Raw genomic sequence first — 18,781 nt, forward strand, 5'->3', positions numbered from 1 at the left:
TTAAATACATGGTAAATGAAGGGACTTCAAAACTGTCATCTATAAGCAGGGAACTTTAGTAGTAATCAGAGAAAAGAGCAGAACCAAAGTAGTTCTGCTGGAGGACTGCTTTCAGACAGATGGAATCCTACCTTGGTTGATCAAGGGATGCATTTTAACCTAAGCTGCCACACATCTAGACACAGTCAGGTCCTTTTAAATTGCAGAATTTCATGAAATGTTACAGCTAGTTCTAAAGTGAGTAGACAGAGACAGAAATAAAGATACAGAAAGGTTGAAAGTTATCTGATTTCCTGCCTCAACACTCCTTCCCTCCCCCACAACAAATATGCTTTCTGTGTATTAGGATGGGTTTGACTATCTTTTTGTTATTCAAAATTGAATCTAATGCTAGTTTGTAGTCTCCAAAGACACAGTTTTCTAGATAATGAATTTTGAAGATCTTAGATCATGCTTTTGACAATCATGGTTAACTTTGCAGTTGGAGTGGGTAGCAGCACAATTGTGGATTAAGCAATTCCCAGAGTGCATCTCTAGGTGGATTCTGAGGAGTGAGGCAAAAGCATGTTTACAATTACAGCTAGCATGAAAACAGAACTACATTTCCCAGAGTGCATCTCTAGGGGATTCTGGGAAGTGTGGCAGAGGCAGCCATGGTCCCTGTGGGGAAGGGAAGCCCTACTTCCCAGGAACATTAGAAGTTTCCTGGTTTCTGCTGATTCTTGAGGCCTAGGAAGGTGCCCTCCCCCAACAGAATTCAGAGTGAGTACAGTAGAACAGAAAACTGTTGAGATTCCAAGTGCAGGAGGGATTTTATGGGGAGACATAATCAAAACTTGAAAAAAGCTCTCGGTCACAGCATTTTGTAATTTTAGCTTAGTCTCCCTTGCTTCTTGAAGAAACCAGGGAATGACCACAGTTTTACCCGGTAACTGAAGCTAATATTTTTCTGATACTTTCTTGGAGAGTCATTTAAAAATGGAATTTGCTAACTTCTTTGCATCGTGCCTGGATTATATTTGAATTAAGGGAGGAAACAATGTTTAAAAAGCAAACCATAAAGCTACTTAGTGAGACCTTGAAATCTGTATCCTCAGTTTTGCATATTTCCTCATTCCATTGAGGTCCACAGTAATGAATAGACAGACTGTCTGAAAAGGGCTCTCTCAAACACTACCAAACTTCCTTGTAGATGTACCACAGAGATTCGAGATGGGCTTTTTCTTCATGTTGTAGTGCTTTATAAAGTAATCTTTCTTCAGTTAAGATGAACAGGATGAGAAATGTGGGAATTATTTATTACAGGAGGTTGAGAGAAATTGTTAATCTTAACAGTCTTACCTCCTCATTGAATAGTTTTTGGTAAAAAATAATATTCTTTCATCTGTATTAGTCTTTGTACTTTTTAAAAACATGAATGTTAAAAATGAATGTTAAAAAGTGCTTTCCCATGTATTTTGCATCAAAACATGGGTTTTGGAGCCATGTAGCCCTGGGTTTGAAATTACCGCTTTCTAAACTGTGATTTCAGATTGGTTAAACCTTTATCTTCCTCACTTGTAAAATAGGATAAATTCATTCATTCATTCATTCATTCATTCATTCACATGTATTGTGTTTTACACTGTGGTAGGACAGTGCTAGATGCTATAGATAGGGAAAGATACAATCCCAACCCTTAAGGATTTTGCAGTCTAACGGACCTGAGAATTAGTATGTGAAAACTTGATGGCTGTAATACACTTTAGATCCATTTTCTCTTCTTTCTTCCCTTGTGAGAAGTGAGACAGACACCAAGCTTGGACAAGCTAGGTAACAGCCCCAGGTCACAAATTCAGTTAGTTGGGTGCCTGGAATAAAAGTCCAGAGTCTCTTCAATGCTGACTTCCCTGTTCCTTCCTCAGTCTGGAGATAGGCACAGGCACTGTAAACAAAATGAAAGGCAGGCCTCAGTTTATCATCTAAGGCAAAATAACAGTGCTAGTATTTTCTTCCAAAACTCATTTAGTGAATAGTGAGCTTTTATCCCTAGCTTGCCATCAGGAATAAAATATGATAGTAATTGCCAATTCAAAGAAAAACAGCTATTCTCTTTGTAATGTGTCATTTGAGTGGCTGGATGTGAGGATCGTAGCAGGTTTACCAGTTGTTTTCCACCGTGTTTACTAAAGGTGAGCCCTTGAGCCAACACACATTGAATAAAACATCATACCTTAAGATCCCTAAAAGAGTAAACAAATCACAAACCATTTAGAAAAAAAGCAACAAAGTTTCCCTGCATTAGATTTCTAAATAGTATGGAGCTATGAGAAATTACATTTTCATCCTAAAAGTAATTCATATATCCTCCTTATGGTTAAAAGAACCTCTTTTTTTCTACAGAGGTTCAGTCTTAATGACTGAGCCCACAGAGAAGAGCAGTACATATAGCAGTTGGTTCCTATAGTGTGTTCCTGTGATCACATTACGGAAAATGCTATCAATGTACTATAAATATTCTAAAAACTAGAATGGTTGAAATGCTAGTGTAAAACCACAGTAAATAAATGAGCATGGGACATCAAACAATTTGAAAAGGGAAACCGGAACTATTAAATCTCAAAACACTCCCAAACTCTATAGTTAATCAAAGAGATATAACATGAAAGTCCCCCCACCCTAGCTTTTTTTTTTTTTTAAAGTAAATACTACTGAATCTTGTAAGTGTGGCAATGTGTAGAAAAAGCCATAGGATTTTAAACTAAATTTTCTCCCAGTAATTCTACTTTGGGAAACTTAAAAGAAGTAACCTGAAAATATGCACACAAGTATTTAGTGGTATCTTATTTCTGGTAATTTAAAATAAAAAAATCAGGGGATTCTTATAATTTAAATGAGCTATTTAAAAGAGAAATAGAGCTGATTTTTAAGGAAATCATTTTTTCTTCTTTGACTTTTAAATAATCTCTTACTGCTCTCTATACTGCTTTTATATAAGACATGTATAAAAAATATACAAGGGACCATTTAGAAAAGGAATTAGACTTAATCTTTATCTATTAGATTTATGGCTTCACCAATGAAGGTACAATTCTCAGTTAAAATAAGTCTGGTTTTCCTCTTGATTGTTAGTATGTTTTCAAACCTACATTAAGAAATTGACTGGGGCGCCTGGGTGGCGCAGTCGGTTAAGTGTCCGACTTCAGCCAGGTCAGGATCTCGAGGCCCGTGAGTTCGAGCCCCACGTCGGGCTCTGGGCTGATGGCTCAGAGCCTGGAGCCTGTTTCCGATTCTGTGTCTCCCTCTCTCTGCCCCTCGCCCGTTCATGCTCTGTCTCTCTCTGTCCCAAAAATAAATAAACGTTGAAAAAAAAATTTATAAAAAAAAGAAATTGACTACGTTTTTTACAAGCTCTGTGACCACCATCCCCTGAGTCAGCTGACCACGATAATCTACAACTAGCTAAAGTTAATTTAGTAACAAAAACTAGGCAAAACATCAGGAAGCCAGTGGGCCACACAGATTAGTTGGTATAGCTACAACCAAACAGCTCTTGGCTTTCAGGATTCAAGAAATTCACCAGAGGAAATCCTTTTGGTTCCCAGGGAATGTGGTGAGGTACTCCTAAGAACACTGGCTTGGAACTAGCCTCAGTATGCAGTGAGTCTCAGGAACAACTACTTATTACCTTTATTTTATTGTAAAGGAGTATGTACAAATGGTTAGAATTTTTTTTTTAAGTACAGCAATGTATAAGTAAATGTCAAAATTATAAGTACCCTTTTCAGTCCTTCTCTCCATCCCATTCTTCCAAATTAGTCACCTGTTAGCAATAGCGATTTGGTATGTTCACTTCTAGTCACCTTAAGATATGTTTACTGGTGGGGTGCCTGGGTGGCGCAGTCGGTTAAGCGTCCGACTTCAGCCAGGTCACGATCTCGCGGTCCGGGAGTTCCAGCCCCGCGTCAGGCTCAGGCCTGATGGCTCGGAGCCTGGAGCCTGTTTCCGATTCTGTGTCTCCCTCTCTCTCTGCCCCTCCCCCGTTCATGCTCTGTCTCTGTCTGTCCCCAAAATAAATAAACGTTGAAAAAAAAAAAAAAAGATATGTTTACTGGTATGTATATGTCCTTTTCTTTATAAATTAGATCATGGTAAACCAACCAAATATTATCTGCTTTTTTTACTTAATCATATGTTCTGAATATGTTTCCCTGTTACTATATATGTACATTTCCACTGTTATTTTCTATTTATTTTTAAGAGCTGTATATTATTCCCTTTTAGTACACTTTTCAGTTAACATTCCAGTACATATCCTTTCCTTCTTAGGATAAATTTCTAGAAGTAAAAATTGCTAGGTAAAAGGGATGTTTATTTAGCATTTTGATAGATATTCCCAAATTGCCCCCCCCAAAATATTTACATTCTCAGAGTTTGTACATGAGACATACATATATATATGACATGTACATATATGAGAAATGTAAATACATTTCTTCTAGCATATCACACACGTCTTTGGGTTATTAAAATAGGGATTATGCTTTTAATACTCTCCCAGAATGCTTTGTAACCCATATATCACATGTTGTTTTCTGGGAAAGCTGTGTTTGTTTTCTCTCTCCTGCTAGAGTCCCTTGACAGCAGGTTTTTCATCTGGTACATTTCTGTGTTCCTTAAAGGACCTTGCCTAAAGTCAGCTTTCAATAAACACTCTTTGTTGAATGTCGTTTGCTAAATATATTTTACCCTTGGCTAGGACATAGATTTAGCCAAAACTGTCCAAGGATTAGTCATCAGTGATTCACAATTATGCAACCAAGAAGTAAGCCTAAACTCAGCGATTTGTTTAGTGTTAAAGCTTGCTTCCCTTGGGCACAGTTAAAAGGGTGGTTGGTTATTTAACTGTACTGATTTTCTCGTTTCAGTGGAACTCCTTGACTTTTATTGCCAATGTGAAATGTACTTTTCACGGGGAATAAAATACTTATTGATAAACAATTTAAAAGGAATCACCTTCTGCAGAATGGATTCATAAGATACAGAATTTTTTTTTCTCTCAGTGAGATTCAAAAAATAGAAAATGTCTTGAATTCATGTAGATTTGCATAGCTGCCTTTTGAAATATTTTCCTAATGGCCATGATTTTATATTTTTCTTATCTATAGGATTCCTCTTACTTCATTCTTGGAGGGACTGGTTTTCATATATCCTGAGAAACTTTAGCTCCATTACTCTGGAGACACTCCCAGGCTTACCTGTGTATTAGAGTAATGCTAGCTGCTGTAACAAACTTCAAAAATTCAGTAGCTTAATATGGTAGAAGTTTATTTCTCCCTCACAAATAGTCCAGAGTGGTGTGGTGGAGGGGGGTTTGTGGTTGGCAGGTGGCTTTTCTCGGTGTTGTGATTCAAGGATACAGCTTCTCCGTCTAATGACTGCCATTCTGGAGTCTTCTAAGTAGGAAGAAAGAGGATGGAGAAGGCATACCCACGTCTTAACTGCTTCAGCCTAGAAAAGATATACATCACTTCCACTCACATTCCATGTTAAGACCTACTTTTGGCCCTGCTTAGATACAGGAGAGGAGAGAAACGTAGATCTTGGCTTAGCAACTATGTTCTAACAACAAATCCGCAATATGGAAGGAGGAGCATATATTTTTTTATGGATAGTTAGTGGATTCTCACAATAACCTATTAGGTAGGCAGAACAGGTTTCAATTTTGGATTAGAAGAGGTACTGAAAAGTTGAAATCCCACAGCTAGTTAGTGGTAGAAATGCAATTTAGAAAAGCCAGATCATCTGACTCCTATTCAGTTTCTCTTTCCTTAATATTAAAAAGTAATCCTATCCTGGCTTAAAGTGTAACCCTCTTGGTGATTCATTACTTTAAATTGCATACTATGACTTTTTTTTTTTTTAACTCCTCTTTTCTCTAAGGACCTGACAATGTCCCTGTATTGTGGAATTGCTTGCAGGAGAAAATCTTTTTGGTCCTATAGGCTGCTGTCAACTTATGTCACTAAGAGCCGGTGAGTTGTGACCAACCTGAGCTCTGATTATTCTCTTTGGCCCATTACATTATAAAATATAAATATCTCAAAATCCTATATTAAGGAATCCTATATTAAGGAGAATTAAGGATGCATGATTAAGATTTACATATGGGGTTCCTGGGTGGTTCAGTTGGCTAAGCGTCCCAGTCTTGATTTTGGCTCAGGTCATGATCTCACAGTTGGTAAGATTGAGAGGCTTTGGGCTCTGTGTTGACAGCACAGAGCCTGCTTGGGATTCTCTCTGTCCCTCTCGTGCACACGTGTTCTCTCTCTCTCTCTCTCTCTCTCTCTCTCTCTCAAAATAAATAAACGAACAAATAAAAAGATTTATATATAAGGATGTTCATTGCAAATTATTTATAATTGGAAACATTCTAAATAAACTAAATTTCCAATAATATCTAAAATATCTGACATACTTAAATATATTTAGTTCTATTAAGATAAGAACTTTGTCTTTCCTGCTATGGTACCCCTAGTGCATAAAACAATACCTGGGTACAGAGTAGGCACCGAAGGATTGTTGAATGGATGAATGAACAGTAAGGGACAAATTAATTGAATTATGGTATGCCCATATGATAGAATGCCCATATGATAGAATGCCCACCTTCATGAAGTTTCCTGAAAATAAGGTGATAACTCTAATCCCCTCAACCCCTAAGAAAGAACTAAACTACCAGTGAAAGATAGACCAGGAAAAAAAAAAAAACCTATACCAGTATAGGTAGATGGTAAAGGACTTTTTTTGTCACGGCTTGGGCAAATTTGAAATCCATGAATCTGAAATCACTATCCTGCTCTCATAGTTTTGGGGTTTAAATTTGCACCATCTGTGTGGTATGGATCCCAAACCCAACCTAAAAAAAGAATGTAAGTAGTAGTCCTAGACTTATAATACCCCTGGGCACCTTGCAGAAGCAAATATAAAATTCCTCTGAAGAGATACAGTCCTAACCAAGGCTTCCTACATAAAAAGCTCTGTCAGACAGGAATGCCCAGTCCAAAATTTAAAGACCCCTAAGCATACACTCTGACATAAGCAGGAGAAAACAAAATTGCAGCCCTTATTTTAGATACTGTTGGGCATTTAGGTTATTTGCAGTTCTCAGGCTGAGACTTTGAGAGCAATAATTGAATTATTGAACAATTATTGAATAGTCTAAAAAATGACTGTGTTAAAGTGACTTAAAAATGAGTAAAAAATCCTGAATGAAATTCTTTCAATAAGGAACATGGTGTGAAAAAATGTTAAAGAAAAAAAGGTTACAAATTAGTAGGTATGGTTCTGAATACACCTACATTCATATAGATACACAATAAATAGTTCGAAGAATTCCCAGGTGTAAAGAGCGATCATCTCTGAACGGTGAGATTCTTGATGATTTCCCTTTTTTGAACAAATTGTTAACTATATTTACTGATTTTTACTGATGACTTTTTATTTTTATAAATAGGAAAAAAAAAGTTTAAGTCTGATAATCTTAGTGTTGTTTCCATGCTATTATAACTAAGGTAGGAAAATGAATTTTTAAAATTAGTGTTCCTGATCAAGAAGAAAAATGTAAGGGGGCGCCTGGGTGGCGCAGTCGGTTAAGCGTCCGACTTCAGCCAGGTCACCATCTCGCGGTCCGTGAGTTCGAGCCCTGCATCGGGCTCTGGGCTGATGGCTCAGAGCCTGGAGCCTGTTTCAGATTCTGTGTCTCCCTCTCTCTCTGACCCTCCCCCGTTCATGCTCTGTCTCTCTCTGTCCCAAAAATAAATAAATGTTGAAAAAAAAAATTTAAAAAAAAAAAAAGAAGAAAAATGTAAGGATCTTTTTGGATCTCAGTTCCAGTTCCAGTGAGGCCTCGAGTTTAAGAACTTAACCTGGGTGTTTTTGTAGGTGTTTTGTTTTATAGGGTCATTAGGGCAAAGCACAGGTTGTACCACTCTTAACTGTTCTCTTAGGAAGGCAGCAGTGTTTGTTCTATTGTTTATATTTGGTAACTTCTGAGTGGCACATGTCTCTCCTTTGACATGCATTAAGTCTTTGCCCCAGGAAGCCGCAGTCACTTTTAAAAGGTTTAAAAATACCATGAGGATTAAGATCTCAGGTTTCTTTGGTCTTGTGTTTATAAAGAGCTCATTGTAACTCCCTTTATCATACAGTCAAAAATAGGTTCTGGGGCGCCTGGGTGGCTCAGTGGGTTGGAGCATCAGACTTCCACCCAGGTCATGATCCCTTGGTTTCTGAGTTCGAGCCCCACGTTGGGCTCTGTGCTGACAGCTCAGAGCCTGGAGCCTGCATTGGATTCTCTGTGTCCTCTCTCTGCCCCTCCCCTGCTCACACTCCCTCTCTCTCTCAAAAATAAACATTTTTTAAAAATTAAAAAAAAAAAAGTTTCCTAAAGAGACCACTGAGGCACATTTATCATTTTGCTTTGCAGTTCCATGTTGAGCTAACACTATTGATGTTACAAAAGCTCCCAGATCCTACAGAAAATAACCATAAACTGTGTTGCCCACTTAAGTGACAAAATCTGCCATAAGTCTGAGTCTCTTTGGGGGCTTTTAACAGGCAAGAATGGTTATCCCTAAGGCTCTAGAAGGAGAATCCCACATTCAGTACCCCTTGAGTCATGTGGACCCTGACCTGATCTCCAAGGCTCTTGACTTAGGTCATCTTTAATGAAGGTGCTTGGAAAGCCTAGAACTGGATCAAATACTACTTCTTTTAGAGAAACTAATGATAGGATGTTGTCTTTTCTGTATTTGTATTTTGGCTATTGAAAATATTACACTTACTAAGTTAAGTGTAGGTCAAGCATGGGCATCACTTTCCCATTAGTGGTCTCTTCCATAGAAATAAGGAGCTAATGTGGGGCGCCTGGGTGGCGCAGTCGGTTAAGCGTCCGACTTCAGCCAGGTCACGATCTCGCGGTCTGCGAGTTCGAGCCCCGCGTCAGGCTCTGGGCTGATGGCTGAGGCTGGAGCCTGTTTCCGATTCTGTGTCTCCCTCTCTCTCTGCCCCTCCCCCGTTCATGCTCTGTCTCTCTCTGTCCCAAAAATAAATAAATGTTGAAAAAAGAAATTAAAAAAAAAAAAAAAAAGAAATAAGGAGCTAATGGTGTCCACGGGGGTGGTGGGGTGGGTGGGGACTAGATGTTTGAAGCTACAATGGATTGAAGATAAAATCTGGTCTTTATCATCCCTAGACTGAATGAGAGTTACTTAAGTTATACTGTTTGCTCTTTGTCTGCAATAATAAAGCCTGCTCCCATCTCTAGGTATTCTGTGGTTGATGTTTTATCACTGTACTTGTTTTTCTTTCACTCCACTGCATGTAAATTCTTGCCTCACAGCGTAATATTGGCAAAGTACCTTGAGGTTCAATTCAGTAAATATTTATTACCCTTGAAGTTCAATTCAATAAATATTTATTGAATTGAGCCATTCAATATGCTAATTACTGGAGATACAGAACTAAGGCTGACCCTGTCCTGAAGGAGATCATAGTTTTTCAGGGGAGACAGACAAATTAACAAATGGTATAATAGGAGTGCAACCACAGAAGTATGGGCAAATGTGTATAGAAGCACAAAGGAAGGAATGAAATGATTGCCTGCAGCCAACTGAAACCCTTTTCAGAGCAATTTAGGATATAATATAAATAAAAGGAAATATGGTAGGAGAGGGATGCAGGGACAGAGTTCTAAAAGGTGAATGTTGTATAAGTAGGTGTGGTTTTGTAATGCTTTGATTATTTCCAAAATACAGGTATTTATTTGAACTGAAGGAAGATGATGATGCATGTAAAAAAGCCCAGCAGACAGGAGCATTTTACCTCTTTCATAGCCTGGCTCCTTTGCTTCAGAAATCAGAACATCAATACCAGGCCCCCAAGCATAGCCTACTAGGTAAGCCCAAAGAGGACCTGTAGAATAGACCAGCCTGTGGCCATTAAGCAGAATTCCATCCATATCAAATCCCTGAGAAAGGATCTTTTGACCTGAGAGTCCAGATTTTTCAAACTGTTTCTGCCAGTTAGTAGCGTACAAACCTGAGTTGTCCAGATATTATATGGTGATGGTGTGAACCAGCACTGCCTTAAACGAGGGGTTAGCGAGACTGCCGTCCAAATTGGAACCCACCACTTGTTTTGTAATGTAAATATTTATTGGAACACAGTCACGCTCATTCATTTACATGTTGTCTGTGACTGTTTTGGCACTACAATGGCAGAGCAGTTGTGACAGGGACCACATGGCTCGCAAAGCCTAAAATATTTTGCCAAACCCTGCCTTAGGCCAGTGATTTCCAGCCTCCATGGAGTTGCACACTGTTCTACTGTTTAAGATCTGCGTCAGGACTTCATTTCTTCTAGAAGGGCCAAAATAAGGGGTGCCTCAGTGGCTCAGTCAGTTAACTGTTCAACTCTTGCTTTTGGCTCAGGTCATGATCTCACAGTTCGTGAGTTCAAGCCCCACATTGGGCTCTGTGCTGACAGTGCAGAACCTGCTTAGGATTGTCTGTTTCTCTCTGTTTCTGCCCCTCCTCAACTCTTCTCTCTCAAAATAAATAAATTTTATTTAAAAAAAAAATTTTTTTTTAACGTTTATTTATTTTTTGGGACAGAGAGAGACAGAGCATGAACAGGGGTGGGGCAGAGAGAGAGAGAGGGAGACACAGAATCGGAAGCAGGCTCCAGGCTCTGAGCCATCAGCCCAGAGCCTGACGCGGCTCTCGAACTCACCGACTGCAAGATCGTGACCTGAGCTGAAGTCGGACGCTTAACCGACTGAGCCACCCAGGCGCCCCACAAAATAAATAAATTTTAAAAAATTTTATTTTTAAAAAAATTTTTTTTTTTCAACATTTATTTATTTTTGGGACAGAGAGAGACAGAGCATGAATGGCGGGGGGGCAGAGAGAGAGGGAGACACAGAATCGGAAACAGGCTCCAGGCTCTGAGCCATCAGCCCAGAGCCCGACGCGGGGCTCGAACTCACGGACTGTGAGATCGTGACCTGGCTGAAGCCGGACGCTTAACCGACTGCGCCACCCAGGCGCCCCAAATTTTAAAAAATTTTAGAAGGGTCTACGGCCATACCATCCTGAACGTGCCCGATCTCCTCTAAAAAATTTTAGAAGGGTCAAAATTAAAAGTGATTTAAAATTAATTTGTTTTGAGAACTCTTTTAGGGTATGTAACTAGGCATACCTAAGCCATTGGGATTTTGCATTCAAGGTACTCTCAGTTTTACATGATATCACTATATACTGACTTCTAAATACAAACAAAGCCAGTGAATTTCCTCCATGGGTCAGATATTGGAGTATTTGGATAGTTTCTAGCAGTGCGGAAGAGTATAAGGATGCCATCAGAAGGCAATGTTATGTTGTATTATGAACAAATAAATATAAGTCCTTCATGCAGAGGAGGACAGGTTTTCTCTCTAGGCATCATTTGTCTTATACAGACTGGGATCTCAGATGAATCGTCTATCCTAGTCCATACAAGCAGCATAATCTGGAGACTAAATCATATTTAACTGATTTGTTCTCTTCCATTTTAAGCATGACACATTTTTTTCCCCAGTGTCATACTACATTAACTATTGTGTATTTTTTTAACTAGGGGATATGCTCCTTTCATGATACATTCATGAGAGTCCAGTGTTACACAGTAAGAATTCCTTCTTTAGTCTAAACACTTTAGGTGGCTGATGAGAAGGTGGAGGCCTAGAGAGGTTAAGTGATTAGACCAAGATGACATTGCTAATTAGCTGCAGGGCAGTGACTAGAAGCAGGTATATCTACTTCAAACTGAAGTAGAGGATTTCCTATGAGTCTAATATGGCTGTGGTGATTTAATTAAAACCTTTGTTTTTCTCCCTTCTCCCTTTCTGTTTCTTAGAGTTGGAAAGGCTCCTAGCTAAGTTTGGACAGGACACACAAAGAATAGAAGATTCTGTGCTGATTGGATGCTCTGAACAGCATGAAGCATGGTTTGCTCTGGATCTAGGTCTAAATAGCTCCTCTTCCATAAATGGTATAGAACATTCTTCCTAATGGGCACTTCCCAGTGGTGCTCAGACTTTGGGGTTTCAACATAATAGCAAAATTTCAAAGAAAATTTTGAGAACACCAAAAGGTTATTAACTTTGTATTTTTTTTAAGTTAGGATATAAAAAATCCTACCATCTACTATCATTATCATTTAAAGAAAGTAAAGAACATTTTAATACCTTCTCAGGTGGTAGGTACACCGATGTTTATTGTATTATTCTCAGTACCTTGATACATTTTATATTTCTTAACTATTTCATAAGCAATGTTTTAAAATTAATGACATTGTTCTTATCTCAAGTGGGAAGAAATATGTTACCACGCAGTAGCTCAGGGTCTTCAGACCTACATTTGGGAACCAGGTTGGTATAGGTTCATGGCTCCTATTAGGCTTTCCTTCTCTCTTTCAGGGTCTAGGTGTAAATGTAATGGTGCTGGAATGAGGTGCAGATAGAAGCCTAGACATTCCATTTTACCTCTTTTTCAGGGATAGCATGTGGCTAGTGCAAGTATTTTACTCTGAAGAGGATCTTGAGAAATACTATGCTCTAATTTTTCTCAAATTTGCATGAACATAAGAATCACCTAATGCTTATTAAAAAATACAGATTTCTGGCCCTCACTCCCTTGCTGTTCAGAATCTCCAGGTAGAGGCTTAAGAACCTATACATTTTTTATTTTCCCTAGTTAAGTCTTATTAGGTGAGTTTGGGAAACACTGTTCTAACAGGTATCCTTGAGAGGGGCCCCAAGGCAAAGTTTGGCATTTGTTTCATTTCATTCTCATTTCTCCTTTTCTAGCTTCCTTACAGAAACCAGAAATGGAGACAGAGCTCAAGGGGTCTTTCATGGAGCTGAGGAAGGCTCTCTTTCAGCTGAATACAAAGGATGCCTCCTTGCTGTCCACGGTAGATTCTGACTTCTCAGTTCTGTAGAAAATTTAGTAAAGCAGTGTTGATGGGTGAATACATGCATGCATATGCAAGGCTAGAATGACATTTGATTTCCTCCTGTGCAGAGAGATCATAGTCCTTCCTACAAACCTTGGCTGGACAATGTGCTGTAGGAAGAGTGCTTATTCTTCTTCCTTTTGTCCTTATTTTTGGCAGGACCATTTTCTCCTATAGCAGTCTGATTATCAGCCTCATGATATTTTTAATGACCCACAGCATAATATATACATCATCATGTTACTCCTATGAGAAATTACTTTGTATTGCTTTAATGACATCCTCACAGTTTTGGATTTCACTTGCTGAAGTACTTTTGGTTTTTCATTTAATTTTTTTCTGCAAATATGTATTTTTTAATGTTTTTGAGAGAGAGAGAGAGAGAGAGTGAGCAGGGGGAGGGACAGAGAGAGAAGGGGACAGAGGATCCAAAGCGGGCCCTGCACTGACAGCAGCAAGCCTGTTGCGGGGCTTAAACTCATGAACTGTGAGATCATGACCTGAGCCAAAGTCCAACTTTCAACCAACTGAGCCACCCAGACACCCCTGCAAATATGTTTAATGCACTTAGATTACACAGAGGAAGAGGAGCAAGAAAGAAACAACATCTAGGTGAGTCGCCCAAAAATTCTTACAGATGTCCCAGGCGGCTGCAGCCCCCAGGAACCAAGTCACTATTGACATTAGAAATTAATATAAATTTTTACGGAAGTCTGCTCATTGCAGCATTCAGGTACTTGTACAAAGGGAGGGCTCCCTACAGGGCTTGTAACAGGAACCCAGGTACCTCACCTGGCATGGAGAACCTAGAAGCCAGAGAGAAAAGACAACTGGATTAAAAAAAAAAAAAAAATACGGTCAAGAGAGTTCTCTACTGGTCTGCTCCATAGAGTACCAACCTTCAGGTTTTTTCTGTGCTCTCAACTCCATCTCAAAACTCAGTCCCAAGGCTCTTGTGTTTACTTTTAAAAATGCTCAAGCCCTTTAGACTCTTCCCCAAGGCTTCCTAGTCCCTTCCCTAAAGCCTTGCCTTTGGAACAGGAAGAGAAGGGCAAGAAGTTGTTCATTTAATTTAAAAAGACACCTCTAAACATTTTTATTTGCAAACAAATTCCACTTTTATTGGGAGGAGTACATGTTGAGGTAATGTCTTATTTTAAGTTGGGTCATAAGTGCATGGGGCATTCATTACAATACTTTATATATTATATGTACTTTAAATAATTCATAATACATTTAAAATATACTTTCTTTTATTCATATTAGATGCTAGAGGAATATGTTCAGACATTTTTCCTTGTTTTTAAAGTTTAAATGGTTGGGTGACTGGGTGGCACAGTTAAGCATCTGACTTCAGCTCAGTTCATGATCTCATGGTTTGTGAGTTCGAGTCCTGCCTTTAGGTGAGCATGAGCCCCACTTCTGGCGAGCTCAAGCCCCATATTGGGTGAGCCCTGCTTCTCTCTCCCTCTCTCTCTCTCTGCCCCTCGTGGGATTCTCTTTCTCCCTCTCTTTCTCTTGTTCTTTGCTTGCTTACACCCTCTCTCTCTCTCTCTCTCTCTCAAAAAAAAAAAAAAAAAAAAAGAAAAGAAAAAAAGAAACCAAACAAAAAAAGTAAGTTTAAACAGTTAATAACCATTTAAAGTAGGTGAGCTGGAGGTGCCTGGGTGGCTCAGTCGGTTAAGTGTCTGACTCCTGATTTTGGCTTAGGTCACGATCTCACAATTTGCGATTCATAAGACTGAGCCCCAAGTGGGGCTCTGTGCTGACAGCGTGGAGCCTGCTTGGGATTCTCTCTCCCTCTCTGCCCCTCCCCTGCTCGTACTCTCTCTCTCTCTCAAAATAAATAAACATTACAAAAATAATAAAGTAGGTGAGCTGGAAAGGGATTGGCTTTTCCCTTTGACTTGTTCTAAATACTAGGCCCAGGACTATTATAGGTGAGCTCCATATTCTCTCCAAATGAAACCAAGCCCATCTTTGTATTCCTAGGCTCAGGCTCTTCTCCGTTGGCATGACGGTCATCAGTTCTGTAGCAGAAGTGGGCAGCCCACCAAGAAGAATATGGCTGGCAGCAAGCGTGTATGCCCTTCCAATAAGATTATCTATTATCCACAGGTAAGCACTACTTTCAAAGGACAGTAATCCAAGAAGACTATGCGCTACTCTGTCCTGGGGACAAAAGCCTGTACAATTCAAAGGCTCTCCTTAGTTATCCAATCCTTCATCCCATTAATAGGCTCCAAAGCCCTAATGTCGAAGTTTCTATCCCCTTTTCCTAGATGGCTCCTGTGGTGATCACTCTGGTGTCAGATGGGACTCGATGCCTGCTTGCCCGCCAGAGTTCCTTTCCCAAGGGAATGTATTCTGCCTTGGCAGGTTTTTGTGATATAGGTAAGGAGTTTAGGACATATACAGATGACTGGAGGACACAAAAGCTTAATAATAGTAGGTATTTCTTTGCCTTGTTGCCACAGTGCTTGGAGTATTAAGCACCCTCTTCCCTATGATGTCAAGAAAAGTGCCCTCTTTGGCACCTGTGTGGTTCAGTTGGCTGAGCATCTGACTCTTGATTTCAGCTCAGGTCATGGTCCTAAGGCCAATGAGATGTCAGGCTCTGTGCTGAGCATGGAGCCTGCTTAAGATTCTTTCTCTCTGGAGTGCCTGGGTGCTCAGTCAGTTCAGTGTCTAACTCTCAATTTCGGCTCAGGTCACAATTTCACCGTTTGTGAGACTGAGCTCCATGTCGGGCTCTGGATTGACAGTGCAGAGCCTGCTTGGGATTATTTCTCTCCCTCTCTCTCTGTGTCTCCCCTTCTCATGCTCTCTCTCATCCTCTCTCTCAAAAATAAACAAATATTAAAAAAAAAAACCTGCCTTCTGGCATTATAATTTTTCAATATTAGGCAGATTTTCAAGCATACAGCATAGCTGAAAGAATTCTACAGTTAACACTTATCCATACTTACCACCTAAATCCCATAATTTTTTTCTTCATTTACTTTATCACATATCTATCTATTCTATCCATCCACCAATCCGCTTTATTCTTTGATGCATAGTTTGCAGACATTAGTACACTTCTCCCTAAATATTTCAGCATGCATTGTATTAACTAGAATTCAGCATTTACAGGTTGTTTTTTCTCAGTCTGTTGGGGTAAAATTTGCAAATGGTGAAAGGTGGCATTAAAATTTTATTAAGGCTGAGGTCAGCAGTAGCTTCTCCCACTGCCACTCTTATTTTGCATTACAACTAACCAAATGACTAGTGTAAGTATTGTAGTTCAGCCTCCAGCCCCAGACTTGATTCCCGCTGTTACACAGACTCGTTACAGAGACTCGGGATTTAGGGCTCTCCCAAGAATACTTCATTGAAACTTTGGAGCCAGTTTCTGCTCCTTTCACAAATGGGCATTTGTATCACCCTTCCCGCTGCAGGGCTGTCCTGAATTAATCTGAGTGCTTATAGGTGAAAGTCTGGAAGAGGCTGTCCGAAGAGAAGTTGCAGAAGAGGTGGGATTGGAGGTGGAAAGACTGCAGTACTCTGCATCCCAGCACTGGCCCTTTCCTAATAGCTCACTCATGATTGCTTGTCATGCAACTGTGAAATCAGGGCAGACAGAGGTAAGTTCTGATGCTTCCCTTCTGCTGTTTATTCCCTTTGCTTCACTCAAGTTGGTTAGTAGGCATGTGTGTTATCCAGCATTGTCTACATTATACAAAGGATGTGTAACATATGATTTGGTCCCTTGAAGAATTTGCAATCTTATAAAGGAAACAATCTCCATGAAAATTCAGAGCACCAACATAATCACCATTTTTCCTTATTTGTATCTCAGTCATGAGACAGTTTGTTTTTCATTATCAGGACTTTACAGAGCATCTTGCACAGAGAAGGCACACAATAAATATATCAAATTGAATGATGGATTTCAGGATGGGTCTTACTGTTCAAGTCTGTTAGGATGTTGGGGACTAATTATATAAAATCCTAGGAACTTCTGGTAGAAAAGGATTTAGATGTTGCCTTACCCGGCCTCATCTTGCTTTTCGGTAGCATGCCTTGACAGATGGCATTGTGGGCACAGGTTCCTACCTGTGTGTTTCGGTTTGCATAGAATTCGTAGTATCTCATCTGTCTCAGCTTCCTGTGGGGGGAATTTGCGTTGCAAAGAAGATACTACGCTTTTGATTATCACTAATTATCCCTTATCCTTTAAAGAAGAGTAATTTTATGTTTTTAAATAGAAAGTTATATAATCAATAGGGGCACAAAGAAAAACAAACATTATATACTACACCTCACTGTTAACCACTCTTCAGTATTTCAGTATTTGTGCTTCCAGGATTTTTAAGATGAACTTTTTTCTTTTTCACTATTTACAAAAATATATTTAACTCTCACCTTTTAATTATGCCTCTCTTGCTTCTGTGCAATATCTAAAACTCCCAGCCTATAGATCCCAGGTATTGCTCAGTTCTGGAAACATCTTCTCACGTTTGGCTAGAGTATTCTAAATTTTATAGCTCCTAACCTTACATCCTGTTTTTCTTTATGTCTTTTAGATCCAGGTGAACTTGAGAGAACTAGAGGCAGCTGGCTGGTTCAGTCATGATGAGGTGGCCACAGCCCTGAGGAGAAATAATCCATACACTCAGCAACAGAATGGGACATTCTGGTTGCCCCCCAAGTTAGCCATTGCCCACCAACTGATTAAGGAGTGGGTAGAAAAGCCAAACTGTTCTACCCTGCCTGCTTAACTCAGGTTGAGACATCTAGATCCTTTCTCAGTATCTTGGAGGGGCATAAGAGAGATCAGCTGATAAAGGGGAGGTGATAAAAGGCCATCTCCAGGACAACTTCATAATAAGGCAGAGTAGAAGGTAATCCTACAGTGGGCTGCCTCTAACAGCAGTGTTAAGGAAGTTCTTCTTCAAAGGCAATCAAAAATGCCAAACTGATAAGATGATGATTGTCAAAATCAGAGGGAAAGTTGAAGCATTAGTTTGGATATAGGCCTTTGTTCAGCAATTTTCATTGAGGCCTTGGAAGCAAACATCTCTTCAGCAGGTATCTTGTTAATGCTGGATTTATACTAACTGCCAAAATGTGCCTGATAGAATTTTATCTTACTATTGAAAGTATACAGCAAACCTCAACCCACTCCTGACTTTTCATCCTCACAGAATTAAGAAAAATAGCACAACCCGGGATTTAAATAAAAGTCATATTTAAGTCATCTGAAGGGATGAGGAAAGTGGGAGCCAAGGTCTTCCTCAGGGTACTCTGTAATAAATCAGATGCAGTGATGTTTTGCTGAGGTAACTGCACCCCAGTGGGGTTTATGATAGTTAAGTCTTTTGCAGTTAACTTGCTCAACTTGTGACCCAAGGAAAAGATGATCACTTTGCCATGTCTGACTTCCTAAATGCACAACAGTCACTGCCATTTGCATACCCAGTTAAGTGTTGTAACTTCACTTAAGGGATTAGTGAGGATGAACCATTTCTTGAGCTTTATCAGATAAACTAATGTAGGATTTCTCATCATTCATGTGTCATTCTACACCTCATCATAGAAGAGAAGAATTTATCTGGAGGAAATAAAGTAAATTTCCACACCTTTGTTCAGATGCATTTTTCTGTCTTATGAAGTGAGGAAATTATAGAAAGTGAGAATTTGGGACAGGGGATAGGGAGGGAGAAAAGCAATCTGTTAGTGTGATAAACATTTAAGTCCA

General features: G+C 39.5%; 2 protein-coding genes across 17 annotated transcripts in view; one reads left to right on the forward strand and one right to left on the reverse strand.

The window, feature by feature from the left end:
- Nucleotides 1-646: 646 nt before the first annotated feature.
- Nucleotides 647-18,661, forward strand: NUDT13 (nudix hydrolase 13). 11 transcript variants are annotated; one of them, XM_047825815.1, is made up of 9 exons: nt 647-762; nt 5,923-6,014; nt 9,798-9,937; nt 11,938-12,072; nt 12,890-12,996; nt 15,031-15,156; nt 15,321-15,432; nt 16,510-16,664; nt 17,607-18,661. In XM_047825815.1, exons 2-9 carry the CDS (start codon nt 5,932-5,934, stop codon nt 17,799-17,801), a joined length of 1,053 nt encoding a protein of 350 aa, XP_047681771.1. In that variant the 5' UTR covers nt 647-762; nt 5,923-5,931; the 3' UTR covers nt 17,802-18,661. The 11 variants fall into 11 exon arrangements, with proteins under 11 accessions (XP_047681771.1, XP_047681775.1, XP_047681779.1 ...); XM_047825817.1 differs by lacking the exon at nt 647-762 and adding an exon at nt 823-928; XM_047825818.1 differs by lacking the exon at nt 647-762 and adding an exon at nt 5,245-5,249.
- ECD (ecdysoneless cell cycle regulator) overlaps nt 923-18,781 on the reverse strand; it is a 45,910-nt gene continuing 28,051 nt past the window's right edge. The window contains exons 15-16 of one of the 6 annotated variants that reach the window (XR_007145417.1): nt 17,576-17,672; nt 923-1,924 (exon numbers count right to left, since the gene is read on the reverse strand). Coding sequence is in view for 3 of the 6 variants with exons in the window: in XM_047825800.1 (XP_047681756.1) it covers nt 1,875-1,924 (50 nt within the window). In the remaining 3 variants the exon portion in view is untranslated. Of the gene's footprint in view, nt 1,925-5,281; nt 5,491-16,657; nt 17,673-18,781 lie in introns of those variants that run through there. The other 5 variants (XR_007145418.1, XR_007145416.1, XM_047825800.1 and 2 more) reach the window with 5 other exon arrangements.

The sequence above is a fragment of the Prionailurus viverrinus genome, chromosome D2, assembly GCF_022837055.1.
Source record: "Prionailurus viverrinus isolate Anna chromosome D2, UM_Priviv_1.0, whole genome shotgun sequence".
Lineage (NCBI taxonomy): Eukaryota > Metazoa > Chordata > Mammalia > Carnivora > Felidae > Prionailurus > Prionailurus viverrinus.

Coding starts and splice junctions, on each gene's coding strand:
- NUDT13 (XM_047825815.1), top strand. CDS start 5,932: ATGTCCCTGTATTGTGGAATTGCTTGCAGGAGAAAATCTTTTTGGTCC. Junction 15,157..15,320: donor AGATTATCTATTATCCACAG/GTAAGCACTACT, acceptor CCCTTTTCCTAG/ATGGCTCCTGTGGTGATCAC. Junction 15,433..16,509: donor GGCAGGTTTTTGTGATATAG/GTAAGGAGTTTA, acceptor GAGTGCTTATAG/GTGAAAGTCTGGAAGAGGCT.